Source organism: Microcaecilia unicolor, chromosome 9 (assembly GCF_901765095.1).
Source record: "Microcaecilia unicolor chromosome 9, aMicUni1.1, whole genome shotgun sequence".
Classification (NCBI taxonomy): Eukaryota; Metazoa; Chordata; class Amphibia; order Gymnophiona; family Siphonopidae; genus Microcaecilia; species Microcaecilia unicolor.
Window position 1 is genome coordinate 217949859 of NC_044039.1, and position 20484 is coordinate 217970342.

Consider the following 20484-nt stretch of genomic DNA (forward strand, 5'->3'; position numbering starts at 1 on the left):
CCCCCAAGGTACCCAATAAAAGCTGCTCTGAGGACTGAAACGATGCTCCTAGATACATTCTGAGGAACCAAGAGTGACATCAAGGGGGATAACTGTTCATCTTCCCATGGTCCTGTTGGCAGCAACTTCTATGGGACAACGGTTGCTTCAGACCCATGTTCAGAGTCCATGAGAAAAGATTAGCACTCTATTTCTTGAAAGCTGTATCCGATCGGTAATCAGAAGTAGCAGGCCATGACCAAAGAGATGTGGAGTTGGGAGTGGAAGGGGGAAAGAAAGGATCAGCCTAGTAAAGGGTCACTGAAACTGGAAGGCTCTGGGTCAAACTGGAAATGTGCTATATCTTATGACGTCCACAGTCACCAAGCTCTGGGTGTTTAGACATCTTCTAATTGTGAGAGTTCAAGGGGGAAAGCAGTGACGTTCCTAGGGTGGCTGACACCCGGGGCGGATTGCCGATGCGCCCCCCCCCCCAGGTGCAGCGCGACCCCCCACCCCCGGCGAAAGGACACCCCCCGCGGGTGCATTTTTACCTGCTGGGGGGGGGGGTGCCGCGCGCCTGTCGGCTTCGCTCGTTCCATGCTCCCTCTGCCCCGGAACAGGAAGTAACCTGTTCCGGGGCAGAGGGAGCACGGAACGAGCGGAGCTGACAGGCGCGCGGCACCCCCCCAGCGGCGTGCACCCGGGGCGGACCGTCCCCACTGCCCCCCCTTGGTACGCCACTGGGGGAGAGCAAGGCTACAGAATGAAGAAAGGGAGGGGTGCGATGGAGCACTTGAAAGCAAAAAAAGAGCTAGAAGGAGGAGAAAGGATGAGAAAGAAGAGACAAGGAAAGGAGACAGAAGGTGAAGAGTCTACATTGTAGAGAAGCAGACTGCACCGTACTAGTCACGGTTTATTAGTGCAGTAAGATCACAAGACAGTTGGTTCCTTCCTATAAACCAGTGGCGTTCCGAGGGGCGCTGAGACCCGGGGCGGATCGTCGATGTGCCCCACCCCCCCGGGTGCAGTGCCCCCCCCCCCCCCGTACAGCGCGACCCCCCCCCCACCCCGGCGAAGGGACACCCCCCCACCCTGGCGAAAGAACCCCCCGGGTGCACGCCGCTGTGGGGGGTGCCGCATGCTGGTCAGCGTCGTTGGTTTCCATGCTCCCTCTGCCCCGGAACAGGTTACTGTTCCGGGGCAGAGGGAGCTTGGAAACCAACGACGCTGACTGGCGCGCGGCACCCCCCAAGCGGCGTGCACCCAGGGCGGACCGCCCCCACCGACCCCCCCCCCCCCCCTTGGTACGCCACTGCTATAAACCACAGTGTGTGTTATCTGATTTGAGTGGAAACTAAAGCCTAGGTTTTCTCCTGTTACTGTGCTCAATACTTACAGTAAGAAATTCACATCACCAGAGCTCACTTTGGATAAATCAGGAAATGTTTTCAGGCCAGTGTTGAAAATCCCACTAAAGCGTAAGGCAAAAAAAAAGAAAGAGGTGAGGAGCAGAAATGATCGTGGTTTTGATTTGTCCATGTTTTCTGATTCTTTATTAGTGAAAACAACCGTGCGCTGTATGAAGAGAATTAACCCCTCATTCTCTAATTCTGTGCTCACGCGTATTGGACGCGCGCAGGTTCATTTTTCAGCACACCTGCAAAAAAGGCCTCTCTTTTTTGGGGCTGAAAATGGACCTGCGGCAAACTGAAAATTGGCGCGTGTCCATTTTGGGCCTGAGACCTCCTCGCCACCCATTGACTTAGCGGGAAGGTCTCACATGGTCGGTAATCGTCAGCGCGTACAATGCTGATTACCTCCCAGTTAGCACCGTGCGCCATAAATTTTCCGGCATGTGTAAAAAAAATGAAATTACCGCCCAGGCACTCGCTGTAGCCGGGCGGTAGTTCCTAATTGGCGCATGTTGGGTGCGCATAGGCGCCTACGCGGCTTAGTAGAAGCGCCCCCATGCAGGTTATAGAATTGTGCCACTTATACTTGTAAGTTAATTGGTATCACGGGCGTAGCCAGACTTCGGCAGGAGGGGAGGGGTCCAGAGCCTGAGGTGAGGGGGCACATTTTAGCCCCCCCCCCCCGGCACTGCTGCCCCCGCCACTTTTGTCCCCCCCTCCAGCGCCGCCGCCCCTCCCCTGTTCCTTTTGACCCCCCCCCTCCCGCCACCGCCAAGTTCCAATCCTCCCCCGCCACCGCCAGGTACCTTTGCTGGCGGGGGTCCCCAACCCCGGCCAGCCAAAGTCCCCTTCAGCGCCAGTCTCTGAGTCTGGCGCGTTCACTGATCTGGATTCTGTTTCTGTGAGTCCTGACGTCCTGCCAGTTCCTACGTGCAGGACGTCAGGACTCACAGAAACAGAAACCAGATCAGCAACGCACCGGAGACCGGCGTTGAAGAGGACTTTGGCTGGCGGGGATTGGGGACCCCCGTCAGCAAAGCTACCTGACGGCAGCAGCGGGAGAGGGTCAAGTGTGGCGGGGGAGGGGCGGGGGTGAAAGCAGGGGGGCCAGGGCTAAATATGCGGGGCCCCGTGGCCCCACCTATCTACGCTCCTGATTGGTATACAAGGCACTAAAAACCAATAATCGCTGATAATTAGAGTTAATTGGCGCTAACTGGCATTCATTTCAAGTTACATGTATGACTGCACTAAATCACTATTCCTAATCCTTAGGGCCCGATATTCAGACTGCGGGAGGTAGCTGGGCTGCCTCCTGTGGTCATCGCCGGGCCAAAAATATTCAATGCTGGGCTGTTTCCAGGGACCAGCATCGAATATCTAGTTTATTTTTGGCCGGTTTAAAGATAACCAGCCAAGCTGATATTCAGCACTAGCCAGTTATCTTTAAACCGGCCAAAGACTTTTGGTGGCCAAATATGGTCACCAAAGGGACAGAATAACAGGAGCCTTTGCAATAAAGAAAAGCTAGACAACGTCCAGGAACAAAGTTTGTTGTAACGTCCAAAGGCTCAACACGAGTCGTGTTTCGGCCACTGGGGCCTGCCTCAGGGGTCTTCTCTGGATGTGTCCTAGGGCCCTGTTTACTGACTATAGCTGTTTCTACAAACTCATCTGTACTCTTAGCAGAGATTGGGTGGCGACGCTGGTAATTGGGAAGCAAAACCGGTGCCGGGCAGACTTCTACGGTCTACGCCCTGATTGTGACTGAATAGATAAGGGATGGGCTGGAGTGTAAATTTTAAGGGGCTTTGACATTAGCTTCAGAACGTTTAGTACAAGAAGAGGGCAGACTTCTCGGTCTGTGCCCTGAGAAAGGCAAGGACAAATCAAACTCGGGTATACATATAAAGTATCACACACCATGTGAATGAGTTTATCTTGTTGGGCAGACTGGATCGACCGTACAGGTGTTGTTCTGCCATCACTTATAGGCACATTAATGTTTTTAAAGCGTGTTAACCATGTACCTGCCTACAATATCCCTATACGTGGCTACATGGTTAGCGCACGCAGAAAGTTAGGCTCGCTCAAAACACTAACGCACCTTAGTAAACAGGGCCCTAAATACATAGTAACATAGTAGATGACGGCAGAGAAAGACCTGCACGGTCCATCCAGTCTGCCCATCAAGATAAACTCATATGTGCTACTTTAGGTGTATACCTGACTTTGATTTGTATCTGCTATTTTCAGAGCACAGACCGTAGAAGTCTGCCCAGCACTAGCCCCGCCTCCCACCACCAGCTCTGCCACCCAATCTCCGCTAAGCTTCTGAGGATCCCTTCCTTCCGAACAGGATTCCTTTATGTTTATCCCACGCATTTTTGAATTCCGTTACCGTTTTCATCTCCACCGTCTCCCGCAGGAGGGCATTCCAAGTATCCACCATTCTCTCCATGAAAAAAATACTTCCTGACATTTTTCTTGAGTCTTCCCCCCTTCAATCTCGTTTCATGTCCTCTAGTTCTACCGCCTTCCCATCTCCGGAAAAGGTAGCTTTCTGTTTGACAGTTTAAAATCCACACCACATATGATAGATATTCTTTCATATGATTGAAGTTCTCTCCTCATAAAATATCGCATTAGAACCATATGAAACTGGCCAAAAATAGACCGGATATTCAATGTCGGTCACCGGAAATGACCCAGCATTGAATAACTGGGCTCACTTCCAACCGCGGGAGTTAGCTGGGCCTGCCTCCCATGGTCTGAATATCGGCCCCTTTGGCACTATTCAAATAAATAGGCATGTAAGTGTTTTCACATGAATCAGCCATTTCTACCTTGCGTCCGCTAGAACGCTTTTCTGCACTGAAAATTTGGCACGGAAACAGCACCATATCTAGAATTCCCCCAAAAGATCATACGGAAAGTATTCGCAATGGCTATACTCACAGGTATTTCAGCTGTGGGAGGTTTCTAAAGGCCTCAGGATCGATATAAGTTAAGCTTTTAGTGTTTCGAATTTCTCTGCAAAAAGAAAATTTAAAAAGTCAAATGTTTAAAATGCATTTGTTGTATGTTTTGTTTTTCTAGTTAAAATTGAAACGCTTTCAAAATTAAAAAGGGTTAAACTTTGGATAAAAAAAAAGGTGCAAAGCTCTGACATTTGTCTGTTCCTCACCTCACCTCCTTCCCCCTTGACCCTACCACCAGTGAAAGGTCATTTACCATTCGCTGGTGTATTCACGTAACTCCGTTCTTTGGCTTTCAGCTGTTCATTCTGGGTGAACCTGATGAAGGGAACGTAACCCCTGGAAGTCTATAAAGTCAGTTCAAGACTTGAGCTAAAGTGAGTTTTACCATCCATTTAACTCCAGGATTCTATAAATGGCGCTGAAATCACATGATCCTGAGAGTCGCGTGCTAGTTAACGAGCCTTTAACCATCAATAATTGACTGCTAACAATCAATTATTGGCGTTAATTAGCTCTAATTTGCATTTGTGCGTGGATCTGGCTATAAAGATCCGCACTCAAATCCTCTCACGTGCAACGCAAAAGGAAATGCGTCTATGGGAGGGACATGGACGGGTCGGGGTGTTGCAAAGAATTATGCACGGTGTTACAGAATTTGGGGACTGTGCACACAAGTTGCATGCCAGGATTTACACCAGGTCCTTTCAGTTGGCCTAAGTCCTCACGCCCAGAGTCGGGTGCCAGATAAGCAGTAAGTGCTATTCCATAAAGTGCCCTTTATAAAATAGTGTTAACTGTGAATTTTTCCCAGTGCCTAACTTTTGGTGCGTGGCATTTTTTTTTAATTGGGGGAAGGGGCATGTCGGGGCAGAGAACAGGCATGGATGCAACTAACCAGCTAGTGCACTGATGTCACCGCTGAGCGTGCACAGCGTCATTGGTCTATAAATGTATCTCATGCAAATTCATTGCATTTTCAGTTCAATCTCCGAGTCTTCTGAACCAACTGCTCTTCAGTTGTGTCTTAACTCTGACTCCGATGGTTAAACAGCAGTTAGGCATAAACGTTCTTCAGCCATATGTATATCTTAGTCTCCAATCATGTGACCCATATCATCCCAGTCTCATGTATCAGGTTAAGGAAGAAGAATGGTTGAGTGAGGAGTAATTAGGAGAAAATAGGTATTCATGGTGATAACCTTAATATAATAAGAGTGAGCCAGAGGCTTGTAAGAACAAGAAAATAAAAATAAAATTTTTTTTTGTTGTTGTTATATTTTTTACCCCACGCTTTCCCACTCATGGCAGGCTCAATGCAGCTTACATGGGGCAATGGAAGGTTAAGTGACTTGTTGCCCAGAGTCACAAGGAGCTGCCTGTGCCTGAAGTGGGAATCAAACTCAGTTCCTCAGGACCAAAGTTCACCACCCTAACCACTAGGCCACTCCTCCACTGTTGCTACTATTGGAGATTCTACATGGAATGTTGCTATTCCACTAGCAACATTCCATGTAGAAGTCGGTCTGCCCTTGAAGATCACCAATGTGGCCGTGCAGGCTTCTGCTTCTGTGAGTCTGACGTCCTGCACGTACGTGCAGGACGTCAGACTCACAGAAACAGAAGCCTGCACAGCCTTCTACATGGAATGTTGCTAGTGGAATAGCAACATTCCAAGTAGAATCTCCAATAGTAGCAACAGAATCTCAATAGTAGCAACATTCCATGTAGAATCTCCAATAGTATCTATTTTATTTTTGTTACATTTGTACCCTGCGCTTTCCCACTCATGGCAGGCTCAATGCGGCTTACATGGGGCAATGGAGGGTTAAGTGACTTGCCCAGAGTCCCACTAGCAACATTCCATGTAGAAGTCGGCCCTTGCAGATCACCAATATGGCCGCGCAGGCTTCTGCTTCTGTGAGTCTGATGTCCTGCACGTACATACGTGCAGGACGTCAGACTCACAGAAACAAAAGCCTGCGCAGCCTTCTACATGGAATGTTGCTAGTGGAATAGCAACATTCCATGTAGAATGTCCAATAGTAGCAACAGAATCTCAGTAGTAGCAACATTCCATGTAGAATCTCCAATAGTATCTATTTTATTTTTGTTACATTTGTACCCTGCGCTTTCCCACTCATGGCAGGCTCAATGCGGCTTACATGGGGCAATGGAGAGTTAAGTGACTTGCCCAGATTTGATCACGCATTTACAAGGGTATCTTAGGAAAAAGGTAGCCTCCCATCTGAAGCACTTCTTTTTTCATTTGAAGAAATTGCTGCCGTCTTTTCTGGGTGTCTCTTGATACATCCAGAAAAATTTGAAATTTTAGACCTTTGAAAGTCTTTCCCCTATTTTTAAAGAACATCTTCAGTACCCAATTTTTATCCAGAGCCAATACCTCTGTAGCCAACAAAGTGGCTGCTGTAACTTGTCCTGTATCTGAAGTTTCTAGAAACGTAGAGATGTCTAATGTCTGTTTTTCTTGGATTTGTTGGTTACTATCGGATTTAACAGGCAAATAATATGCTTGCGAGAAGGGAGGAATACTCTCTTCCGCAACTTCCAATATTTCTTTGATGTAGTTTTTTTAACATTTCACGAGGGGAAACAGCGAATTGATGAGGAAAATTCAAAAATCGCAAATTACTTCTTGAGTAATTTTCAAGGACTTCTGTCTTTCTCCTCAGATTAGTTAAATCTTTAATCATATTACTTTGAAGCAATTGCATATGTTGGAAATTTTTCTCTTGTGACTGGAACATTCAAAGTCAAAGATTATTTATTTATTTATTGCATTTGTATCCCGCATTTTCCCACCTATTTGCGGGTTCAGTGTGGCTTACAATACATTGCATTGATGGAAGTACAGTTTGTTACAACTCGATTGTGGTTACATTGTGAGGAGTAAAGTGAAAACAAAGTCTTTATATCGCAAGGGGAATAGGACAATGGCACAGAACAATGGAATAGTGGAAGAACAATGGATACTGATAGGATTACAGAGCAATAGCTAGAGAACGTTTGGTTATTACATTGTTACCTGTAGGTTAAGGTTTGAGTGTGTTAGAATTTCGGGGGATAAGAGTATAAATGAGTGTGTATTGATGCAGTATTAGCAGTATGCGTGGGCTTCATGTGTTTTAATCCTTTCGATAGATTTCTTCGAAGAGATAAGTCTTCAACGATTTGCGGAAGTCGGTCAGCTCGTAAGTCGTCTTCAGGTTGCGTGGTAGTTTATTCCAGAATTGCGTGCTCATTTAAGAGAAGGTCGATGCGTGTAGCACTTTGTATTTTATGCCTTTGCAATTTGGGAAGTGGAGGTTAAGGAAAGTTCGGGATGATCTTTTAGCATTTCTGGGTGGTAAGTCTATTAGGTCAGACATGTAGGCTGGGGCTTCACTGTGAATAATTTTATGAACTAGTGTGCATACTTTAAAAGTAATTCGTTCCTTGAGTGGGAGCCAGTGTAGCACCTTCGTCTTTCTTTTATTTTTGTTTCTAAAACAGTCATGTCTTGACTTATTTTTTTTGTACCTGAGGACAAGTCAGCTATTAAGCACCGCAAACTTTCTAGTGTGACTTCTGAGGGTTTAGGGAAAAGGGTTGTAAATGGAGTGTTCAATACCTCGGAACGCTGAGTGGAGTGTTCTCTCAAAACGCTTGTAGCTTCTGTAATCAACATTCCAGCACTTGTTAGGGGAGTTTGTACTCCTAAACCCCCCTGAACTCCTCGCGGACCTTGTCGCACTGCCCCTGTCATCTCTTCCATATGCAGGGCTGAGGACGCCGCCGTCGGGCAGCCGCTTCCACACTGCTGCGGGGGAGGGGCTCTTACATCGGGGCTGAGAGAAACCAGTAGCCCAAAGTTCCGCCCAGGGCCTCCATCCACCCCAGGCTGAACAAGCGGGGCCGCTCACCAACGCCTCCAGAATCAGGGCTCACTGCAAAAAAGACTCGATGGAGCCGGATTGAGCCACAGGGCTCCACTGCTGAGAGGCTATGGTAGCGGGCCAGCCTCTTCTCTTAGGCATAACCAGGAAGTCACAAACGTGTGGTAGGCTGTACGCACGCGCAGTGCGTTCCAAAACGAGATTATTGCCAGGCTAATGCGCCCCCTGGCAGTAATTTTGGATTTGGCACATGCCCATAATGCCTGGACAAATTATTTTTTTAATTTCCTACCGCGTGCGGCATTTCCAGCGTTAATGGGCAGTTGGCACGCACCGAGCAGTCACCGCATGTGTAGCGCTTGAGCCCTTACCATTAGATCAATGGGTGGCGGTAAGGTCTCAGGCCAAAAGTGAATGCACGCTGGTTTCAATTTTAGCGCTTGTCCATTTTCCGGTCCTTTAAAAAATGGTTGTTTCTCCTAGATACGGTAAAAAACGGCCCAGCGAGTGCCCAAAAGACGTGCTCACACTGTCGCAGGCCACTTTTTACCGCAGCTTAGTGAAAGGACCCCCATAAGAGGTACAATGGCTGGGAATCCCTCCAAGGACCTGTGAACGCTGCCTCCACCCTACTCCCCTTCTCCTGAAAATCAGAATTTGTTGTGGTTTTATAGGCGAGAAAATGAGACTTGATGAATATATTTTCTGGTTCAACATTTTTATTGATGACAATTCAAAAAAAAAAAAAAACACATTCAACAAAATGAGTAACAGATAGTCAAATATGAAATTGTACTCAGTAATAACAACATGGTACCGTCCGTCATCAAACTTTTAACACTTTATCCCCACCCCACCCTTCTATTTTTATATATTTAAGTTCAACATTTTTATTGATGACAAATAATTGTTCACTTAACACTAGAAAAATACAGAAATCTAGACTTACAAATGCTTTCTTCAGTTTCAAATTTTCTATTATCTATCATCAAGTTCTTCCCCCCCTTTTATATCCTCCATCCCCTCCCCCCGTCCCACCCCTCTTTAGCCATAACAGTCTTGGTTACAACAAGGAAGGAAATTCCAACCAATCCAGTACAAACCAGTTTAAATCTAGAATATAACAAATCCCCTCCCAGCCTGAATTCCCCCCTTCTTGATGAATATATTTTTATAATCAAAGTTCTAATCAAAACAATTAATTCCACAGGGCTATAAAAATTTTTATAAGCAAAGTATTGTAAGAATCTGTTAACCACTTCTAGGCCATGCTGGTTCATGGGGTCTGAGTGCACCCCAATAAATACAGTAAAGAGTGAGCTGGCTTTATTAAGAGGCCTCTCGCTTTCTGTGCTTATCTGGACCGAGCCCATTATTTCCAAGCGTCCGAGTTATCGCACAGAATGAAACCGTGAAAAAGGAGCCAGGTCAAAATCAGCCAAGGAACTAGCCTGGGACCAGAGGTTTATAGTTTAGTTTCTCGGCAGCTGCTCTGGAAATTGCCAGTCCATGTTATTTTGTGGGCGCTGTTCCAAAAACATTATGTAACAGCAGAGATCATAGGCACAAGTCTCGCATTTAGAAGGTGACTAATCTTGTACTTTAGAGATAATTAAGGCATCCAGAGCACCATTAAATTGATTAGTGTACAGATTATTTTGGTACGGAGGATTGCCACTCTTTTTCTAAAGGCTTTCTCCTGATGGCGTTGCCTATTATATCACTTTTCCTGGCCTAAACAGCTATAGTGGGAAAGGGAAATGGGACTTAATATTCCGCCTTTCTGTGGTTTTTGCAACTACATTCAAAGTGGTTTACATAGTATATACAGGTACTTACTTATTTGTACCTGGTGCAGTGGAGGGTTAAGTGTCCTGCCCAGACTCACAAGGAGTCTGTAGTGGGAATCAAACCCAGTTCCCCAGGATCAAAGTCCACTGCACTAACCACTAGGCTACTCCTCCACTAGCAACATTCCATGTAGAAGCCTGCCCTTGCAGATCAGCAATGCGGCCACGTACGTGCAGGACGTCAGACTCACATAAACAGAAGCCTGCGCGGCCGCATTGCTGATCTGCAAGGGCAGGCTTCTACATGGGCAGGACGTCAGACTCACAGAAACAGAAGCCTGCCCTTGCAGATCAGCAATGCGGCCGCGCAGGCTTCTGTTTATGTGAGTCTGACGTCCAGCAGTATGCAGGTCCCTGGAGCAGTTTTAGTGGGTGCACTGCACTTCAGGTAGGCGGACCAAGTTCCATCCCCCCCACCTGTTACACTTGTGGTGGTAAGTGTTGAGCCCTCCAACCCCCCCCCCAAACCCACTGTACCCACAAGTAGGTGCCCCCTTCATCCCTAAGGGCTATGGTAGTGGTGTACAGTTGTGGGGAGTGGGCTTTGGGAGGGATTTGGGGGGCTTATCACACAAGGTAAGGGAGATATGCACCTGGGAACAATTTTTGAAGTCCACTGCAGTGCCCTCTAAGGTTGGTGTCCTGGCATGTCAGGGGGACCAGTGCACTACAAATGCTGGCCCCTCCCATGACCAAATGCCTTGGATTTGGCCGGGTTTGAGATGGCCGGCCTCGGTTTCCATTACCGGCGAAAACCGATGCCGTCCATCTCAAACCCGGCCATCTCTGACATTTGGCCGGCCCCACCCGTATTATCGAAACGAAAGATGGCCGGCCATCTTTTTCGATAATACGGTTCAGGGCCGCTGTTTGCGGCGCCGGCCATATAGATGGCCAGGCCGCCCATACAGATGGCTGGCACCATTCGATTATGCCCCTCTCTGTGGTTTAAAAGTTAACTGGGAATCAAACATAGACAGAAAATGTTCAAAAAAACTAATGACAACGAAATATTTAAACACCAAGTGAGACATATGAATTTAAAAGAGTGCAGGGTAACACATGGAAGTAAACTCAAAAAGTTGCACAAGATATAAGATGATGTGCAGCGAAAAAGAATTGTAGTAAGAAACCTGTGGGAGAAAAAAAAAAGAAAATTATGACAAAGAAGAGAGTGTGAAGAGAATATTAAAGCACAGATTATCAGTCCATAGTAGAGAAGATGCAAAGTGATCAAATTCAATGATAAAGATGAAAAAAATGCTACCAAGGGTAAAGCTAGAAACTTGCAGAGCAAAATAGATATACAGTAGATGTTTCAATATGGCACGGACAGCGATTGTAAGGGAAACCAGTGGCATTCTGAGGAACATTTGCTAATTTCAAAAAAATACAGAACGTAAATAGGCTTAGAATGATGTATAATGGTTTTTCAACAAAAGAGATTGAGTCTTACAATGAGTGGGGGAGTGGCCTAGTGGTTAGGGTGGTGGACTTTGGTCCTGGGGAACTGAGGACCTGAGTTAGATTCCCACTTCAGGCACAGGCAGCTCCTTGTGACCCTGGGCAAGTCACTTAACCCTCCATTGCCCCATGTAAGCCGCATTGAGCCTGCCATGAGTGGGAAAGCGCAGGGTACAAATGTAACAAAAATAAAATAGATACTATTGGAGATTCTACATGGAATGTTGCTACTATTGGACATTCTACATGGAATGTTGCTACTATTGGAGATTCTACATGGAATGTTGCTATTCCACTAGCAACATTCCATGTAGAAGGCTGCGCAGGCTTCTGTTTCTGTGAGTCTGACGTCCTGCACGATGTCAGACTCACAGAACAGAAGCCTGCGCGGCCACATTGGTGATCTGCAAGGGCCGACTTCTACATGGAATGTTGCTAGTGGAATAGCAACATTCCATGTAGAATCTCAAATAGTAGCAACAGTGGAGGAGTGGCCTAGTGGTTAGGGTGGTGGACTCTGGTCCTGGGGAACTGAGGAACTGAGTTTGATTCCCACTTCAGGCACAGGCAGCTCCTTGTGACTCTGGGCAAGTCACTTAACCCTCCATTGCCCCATGTGAGCCGCATTGAGCCTGCCATGAGTGGGAAAGCGCGGGGTACAAATGTAAAAAAAAAAAAAAAAAAAAAATCACATGTTGAAAAGGGCACATACCTTACTGGAAAAGAAAAATGGCTCATTCTCTTAAGACAATAAATCTCAAAAAACAAATCAAAAAATAGATAGACAAAGGAAGTGAGGACTGAATGATTGCTATGAAACTGCAATGCAATAAGACAAATAAGTTAAAGAAGCCAGGAACATAAAAAGCAGCGCATTCAGTGGTAAAACTCAACAAAGATGAACCTTCAACATCAACTAGACAAAAGGATCTGCCATATCATAGTAAGATAATAAACAACCTCCAGGAGTCGGAGGTCACTCCTCTTTTTTTTGGAAAACAGAACATTAAAAGCTACCACATAAGATGCAGTCCATTCTCGTTATTCGCTTGTTTGGCGTTTACTATTTCGCTTATCCGCGGAAGTGCAAATAGAGGCAGCAATTCACCATTTGCGGTCCTGTGTTCGCATATTCACGGACATGTGCATTTCACTTTCGCAGTTTTGGCGTCTGCTTCTGTGTCCTAGACCAGCCAAGAGGGGGTGAAATAGTGCATGTACGTGTCAAAATTTCCTTCATCGTTTCCTCCACCCACCACACTAGATTACGACAAAAACTGTTTTCATCTGAAGCAGAGGCACAGTGAGAAAAAAGGGACTTGCCCCAGGGATCACAGAGTCTGTGGCAGCCCCAGGACATCTCACTGAATGATACAGTTTGCGTCTGGAAATGGCCACCAAGCATCCATGGGTTGAGTTACAAACCACATGTACCAATTGCAAGAGAAAAAAAAACATGTGATGTGTTTTAGTGACAAAACAAATAAGATTTGTTCTGGCACTTCTATTTCTGCTGTTGCCTGCGAGTTTAAGGTTAATGAATCAACAATCCGATCCATCCAGCAAAAAGAGGAAGATATTCAGTGGTCTGTTCATGAAGCAGCACCAGACTGTTCCAAAACGACATCCATAGTTCATGATGAGTCATAAGTACATACGTACTTAAGTATTGCCATACTGGGAAAGACCAAAGGTCCATCAAACCCAGCATCCTGTTTCCAACAGTGGCCAATCCAGGTCACAACATACCTGGCAAGATCCCAAAAAAGTACAAAACATTCTATACTGCTTATCCCAGAAATAGTGGATTTTCCCCAAGTCCAATTTAATAATGGTCTATGGACTTTTCCTTTAGGAAGCTGGCCAAACCTTTTTTAAACTCTGCTAAGCTAACCGCCTTTACCACATTCTCTGGCAACGAATTCCAGAGTTTAATTATACGTTAGGTGAAGAAACTTTTCTCCGATTTGTTTTAAATTTACTACACTAACGTTTCATCGCATGCCCCCTAGTCCTAGTATTTTTGGAAAGCATGAACAGATGCTTCACATCTACCCGTTCAACTCTACTCATTATTTTATAGACCTCTGTCATATCTCCCCTCAGCCACCTTTTCTCCAAGCTGAACAGTCCTAGCTGCTTTAGCCTTTCCTCATAGGGAAGTCGTCTCATGCCCTTTATCATTCTCGTCGCCCTTCTCTGCACCTTTACTAATTCCACTATATCTTTTTTGAGATGCGGCGACCAGAATTGAACACAATATTCAAGGTGTGGTTGAACCATGGACCGATACAAAGGGAATGTCCTCATTTTTGTTTTCCATTCCTTTCCTAATAATACCTAACATTCTATTTGCTTTCTTAGCCGCAGCAGCACACTGAGCAGAAGGTTTCAACGTATCATCAATGACGACACCTAGATCCCTTTCTCGGTCTGTGAGTCCTAACGTGGAACCTTGCATTACATAGCTATAATTTAGGTTCCTCTTTCCCACATGCACCACTTTGCACTTGCTCACATTAAACGTCATCAGCCATTTAGACGCCCAGTCTCCCAGTCTCGTAAGGTCCTCTTGTAATTTTTCACAATCCTCCCGTGATTTAACGACTTTGAATAACTTTTGTGTCATCAGCAAATTTAATTACCACACTAGTTACTCCCATCTCTAGGTCATTTATAAATACATTAAAAAGCAGCGGTCCCACCCCACTAACTACCCTTCTCCATTGAGAATACTGACCATTTAACCCTACTCTCTGTTTTCTATCTTTTAACCAGTTTTTAATCCACAATGGAACACTACCTCCTATACCATGACTCTCCAATTTCCTCTGGATTCTTTCATGAGGTACATGGGTCCATGGAAAAGCATTTACATTTGTAGATAATGCAAATGCTAGATTAAAATAAATGCAGCACTGTGGACAGCATTGTTGTGAGGGTGAAGCCAAAGAGATCTATAAACATGTCACCTAGGGCCAGGAAAACTTGAAACCCTTTTCTGCTAGTTTTGGTTGGCTTCAGCATTTCAAAAGGCGATATGCACTTAAAAATGTAAGCCTTTAGGGCGAGGAAGTTCAGTCCTGTCTTTGCCTCAGAGACAGGAGTAGCCTTCTGGAGGTCTCCTGGAGGGTGGACCATTGCTCCCCCCCAGGCAGAAACCCAGGCAAGAAAAACTCTGGCTACTAAATAAGTATTAGACATAATAAACGTTTATTCAAATTGTCAAAGAAGCCAATCAGTAATTATTGAAATATCAACAAATAAAATTCCAATAGAGTATAATATGTAGCAAATAAAAACAGAGTTTTCCCTGGGAGCTGTCAATATGTCCACCTGATAATGGACACACTGAGGCTCGACATCCTCAGTTCTGTTTCCTCTTAAATACTTTTTCTTCCTTTCTTCATTTTCTTAATTATAATTACCTTTCCTACCTAATGAATATGCATCTTTCCAGAACATTCTATTTCCTGTTATGGTGAATCATGTCCCAGCACGTTCTATCATCTTCCAACTTCTATCACTTATTCCCTCAAATTCTTTGACAGTTTAAAGCCTGTCATATAAAGCATAAGTCTTCATTAGATAATGGGTTGACCTATGTCCTTGTTATACACAGTCATCATACTAGTCCCCTCCACCCTCTTTCTGAGTCTACAATTTCACCCACACCCACTTACTTCTCCTTCTGATTGTTCATCTGGATACTGCAGGTATCCTTAGTCATAGGAGTCTCTGGCTCTTAGTTGCTGACCAGCAACTTATCACAAGTTAGCATAGGCCAAATGTTAAACCACAAATTTCTACAGCCTTACATTTCTAGCTGTCTTGCAATTCCAGGTCTGTTCCCAGCTCAAGAAAAGCAAAATAGCTATATTAAAATAAAACTAGAAATATGGAGGGTTTGCACCTTTTCATGGCCTCTGTGATACACAGAAGGTTCAGCTGACAATGAAACTGCAGAAGAATTTTAAAAATACCTGCTAAGTGTGATGGAAGAAAAGGGTTATGTGCCGGAGCAGGTCTTCAAAGTTGATGAGACTGGCTTGTTTTACAAACAGGCTGCCAAACGGACATATATAATAAAAATGGCAGCCAAACCCCCTGTATTTAAAGATCGCTCTACCCTGTTATTTTGCACCAATGCCAAGGGTGATTCCAAATGCAAGCCTCTTATGGTGTACAGGGCCCCAAATCCTTGTGCACTTAATGGAAAAAACCTGAACTCCATGCCAGTCCATTGGAGATGGAAATGCAAAGCTTGGATGACGTCCGAATTATTCTGGGATTGGTTCAACAACTGTTTTGTTCCAGAAGCTGAACGGTATCTGCACCGTAAAAACCTTGCCTTTAAAGTACAATGTGCCAGAACACTGTCATGCAGACCTCGAAATTTAACACCCCGACGGTGAACTTCTCTTCATTCCTCCCCAAAACAACATCCATCTTCCAGGCCCTTGATCAGGGAATAATAAAGGTTTTCCAGTATCACACTACATGTGGGAGCTTTACAGCAAGGCCTGTGAAGCTCTTATAACAAGGAAACCACCGTGCTGGAGTACTGGAAGACAGTGACAATATGCAATGTAAGCGACTACGTTGGGATAGCCTATGAAACCACCTTGCTGGACTACTGGAAGCCAGTGACAATACGCAATGTAAGCGACTACGTTGGGATAGCCTGTGAAACCACCTTGCTGGACTACTGGAAGACAGTGACAATACACAATGTAAGCGACTACATTGGGATAGCCTGGGAAACCACCTTGCTGGACTACTGGAAGACAGTGACAATATGCAATGTAAGCGACTACATGCTGGTGTCACACAGGCTACTATAAACTATTGTTGGAAAAAAACTTGGCCGGACTGTGTAACAAACTTTGAGGGATCTGAAGGTGTAGCAGAAGAACACACGAGTAGAAAAGTGGAAAACATTGTGCACTTTGCGTGAAAAATCCCTGGAGAAGGCTTCGAGGACATGACATAAGAAGATATTGAGGAAATTTTGGCAGAGACTGCAACAGAGCCCAGCAATGAAGCCCTGGATGAGATGACGCAACAAAGCCTCAGGGACAGCGATAACGATGAAGAGACAGCTGAGGCTCCAAAAATCTCACGTCTGCATCAAAACTGGAAAAAATGTTCAGTGACGTGAAGGAATGTGACCCTATGTTGGAGTACAGTCTAAAATTTAAGTGACTCACAAGCTCTGTGTTTGCTCCTCACACTGAAACACTTAAGGACATGAGAAGAAAAGTCAAGCAGACAAGGCCTGATGCAGTTTTTTCAGTCAACAAGGTGCGAGACTCAGGCACCTGAGGTAGATCAGGCAGACACTAATCCCCATGGTCGCTGTCTTCACAGCGGCGTACCGAGGGTGGGGCAATGAGGGGCAGTCCGCCCTAGGAGTACGCTGAGGTAGGGGGGGGGGAATGCAGGGAGCAGCCACGTGGCTGTCGGCTCCGCCAGTTCCCTGCTCCCTCTGATGTTACTTCCTGTTCCGGGGCAGAGGGAGCAGGAAACCGGTGCAGCTGCTCCCAGCACCCCAGGAGGTATGAGCAATGCACCTGGGAAGGGTGGAGTTTTGATGTGATGCACCAGGGGGGGATACTGCTGCACATGGGGGGGGGGGGGGGAGGTGCGCAGCCGACCAAGGAACACCACTGTTACTATCATTCTGCAAGGCTGTCACCCTCCAGAGGTCGACCTGCCCAATTTGACGACCTCGTCTCCATCTATGCAGGAGGAGCAAATCTCTCCATTCCCCTTGCAAGCAGTTCTGCAGCGTGTACTGTAGTTTTCAAACACTGTTTTCATAATGTTGGTGGTTTAATGTTAACAAAACCTGTACTGCACTTTATTACTGTTGTGTAAAGCAGGTTTTTTTTTCTAGCATTGTTTTCATATGGTACAGTACCATATTTATAGCCTTCTGGTAATGCAGCTGTGTTTATCAAGCACTGTTTTATGATGGCAAAACCGCACAGTACATTACAGTATTTATTTTCCAGCACACTTCTGTGCAAATTCTTTAAATTTAGAATGTTATTTCAGTACTGTAAGTGGTTCAGCAAATAAAATCTTTTTTTTGCAACACATTGTATTTATTTATTTATTAGGATTTATTTACCGCCTTTTTGAAGGAATTCACTCAAGGCAGTGTACAGTATGTTTCTCAGGTTTCTGTTATGTGTTGTCACATGCAGGAACCAAACCCTGGTTTTTCCTATAGCGATATGTATTCACTTTTCGTGGTTTTGAGAAACAAAATCGGTACAGCTGGACCCTAACCCCTATTTCCCATAAGTATAGTTTTCGGTATTCACAAATTCGTAGTTCACGATGTTTTCTGAGAACAGACTGTAAGGTCAAAATTGAAAATAAAACATGGGAATAATATTTCAAGATTTAAAAGGTGTGAACCCGTTTATAACAGAGGCGTAGGAAGACCTCAGACTTTGGATGGGCCACTGGGTAAATTGGGTGGGCACATGGAGAATTGCTGGACATGGATGGATGAATGAATGGAGGGGGCAGGGGAGAGAGCAAATTTACTGGATATGGGTGGATGGAGGAGAGGGCAGGAATTAATGGAGAGTTGCTAGACATGGATGGATGGAGGGGAGGACTAGGGAGAGAGGAAATTTGCTGGACATGGATAAATGAATGGAGGGGGCAGGGAAGAGAGCAAATTTACTGGATATGGGTGGATGGAGGAGAGGGCAGGAATTAATGGAGAGTTGCTGGACATGGATGGATGGAGGGGAGGGCTGGGGAGAGAGGAAATTTGCTGGACATGGATAAATGAATGGAGGGGGCAGGGAAGAGAGCAAATTTGCTGGATATGGGTGGATGGAGGAGAGGGCAGGGGAGAATGAAGAGTTGCTGGACATGGATGGAGGGGAGGGAAGTCAGGAAGGAGATGCGTACGTGCGCGTACGTGCAGGACGTCAGACTCACAGAAATAGAACGAAGCCTTGCGCCGGAAGAAGAGGACCTCGGCTGGTGGGGGTTGGGGTCCCCCGCCAGCAAAGGTAGGCGACAGCGATGGCGGCGGTGGGAGGGGGGTCGAGAGGGTCGTCGGCAGGGGGGTCCAGGGCCAAGTCTACGAGGGCCCCACCTAGCTACAGCACTGGCATAGGATGAATACAGCACTTCCACAGACATGGACTGTAAGGGAGGCAAAGGCGGCAGAAAGGAGAAAGGTAGAGATGGATGAGAAAAGGGGAAAAAGAGAGTATGTAAACATCTGTATCATATCTCCCCTGTCCGTAAATATAAATAAGTTAACATATGAAATAGATATAAAAATAAACTAAGCGTATAAATACACGAATGTATAATTTAAAAACAAAAAGACCTTGACAAAAACCACGTAAAAACTAAGATGCATACATCGCATGCTAGCATACATGTAGATAAGAGAACATGTGGTTCCAAACATGAAGCTAAAAATGAGACATAATTCTGCATGTTTAGATGTGTCACTTATAGCATTCTCTAAATTATGTGCATAAGTGGGATCCCGTCCGGGCTCTGCCCATATGTATGTATGTCCCCCTAAAAAACACGCTATGTATGTTAAGCATGTAATTACACAATGGTGCTTAGGTGGATTTTTTTTATGTGTGCAAATACGAGGGTAAATGCCATTCACGACCTTATCAACTTTCGAAAATCTTTAAAGACTTTCCTTTTTAACAAGATTTACCATAATAATCAATAATAGAAACTCCAACACATCACTAATTACTTGATAATCTGTCTGCTTTATTGAATTGATTATATCCATTATGTTTCCACTTGTTCTTTATGTAACCAACTGTTTATCTACTCTTGATTGGCGCTTGTCATGATGTATTATGGTAAGCCACGCTGAGTCTGCAAATACGTGGAAAAATGTGGGATACAAATGCAACAAATAAATAAATTATTCTACCCTACTGATCCAACTTAAATGCCTAATCTCTGCAACACAACCAAACTAAAGCACGTAATGGGCATAACACAACTCTTCCGTTCTCCGATTCCCACATGAACTTGATCTTACCACAACATTACCCTGTTATTTCTTCACACCGGAGCCTGCAAAGGCCTCTCCGGTACTATCTAAGCCACACTGCGCCTACAAATAGGTGGAAAAATGTGGGATACAAATGCAACAAATAAATAAATTATTCTACCCTACCGATCCAACTTAAATGCCTAATCTCTGCAACACAACCAAACTAAAGCACGTAATGGGCATAACACAACTCTTCCGTTCTCCGATTCCCACATGAACTCGATCTTACCACAAAATCACCCTGTTATTTGTTCACAGCGGAGCCTGCAAAGGCCTCTCCGGTACTATTTAAGCCACACTGAGCCTACAAATAGGTGGGAAAATGTGGGATACAAATGTAACAAATAATAAATAAATAAAATAAAAATAATAGACACTTAACTGGTAGCACCTACGATATAGGCTTGTCCCCTAAGTGCTGTGCAGTCGTCATTATTTTAATCCTTCTTATGTAAGCGAAAGGAAGTAATATTATTATTTTCACTTCAGAAAAAGATTCTCCTCCTCCTTCTGTCTTGTCTCTCGGAGCAAGATGAGTAACATGCCTGCTCCCCCCCTCCCCTTACTTTTATTAGCTCATAAGAAGTTTAAGAGTGCACCCACCCTTCTTTCATCCTGCAATTATCATGCACAGGAAATTATTACTCAGAGATGGACTCTTTCTCCTTAGTGGCTTCTGAAGCCTTTCATTTATTTTCCTCATTAGCTGCAAAATTAGCTATTTGAGAAGTTAATAGATGCTTGCAATACATGCAGTCTTGCGCCAACCCTGAGGGCATAAGTCTGCCCAAACAACAGCCAGATAATTACTCCTCCATGATAGGAGACAAC

At 45.1% G+C, this 20484-nt stretch overlaps 1 protein-coding gene across 1 annotated transcript in view; it reads right to left on the bottom strand.

The window, feature by feature from the left end:
* The window catches only part of TSHR (thyroid stimulating hormone receptor), a 224508-nt gene that overhangs the window by 64445 nt on the left and 139579 nt on the right, over positions 1 to 20484 (bottom strand). Inside the window, exons 5-6 of the mRNA XM_030215109.1 lie at positions 4353 to 4427; positions 1379 to 1453 (exon numbers count right to left, since the gene is read on the bottom strand). Coding sequence (XP_030070969.1) covers positions 1379 to 1453; positions 4353 to 4427 — 150 coding nt within the window. The remainder of the gene's footprint in view (positions 1 to 1378; positions 1454 to 4352; positions 4428 to 20484) is intronic.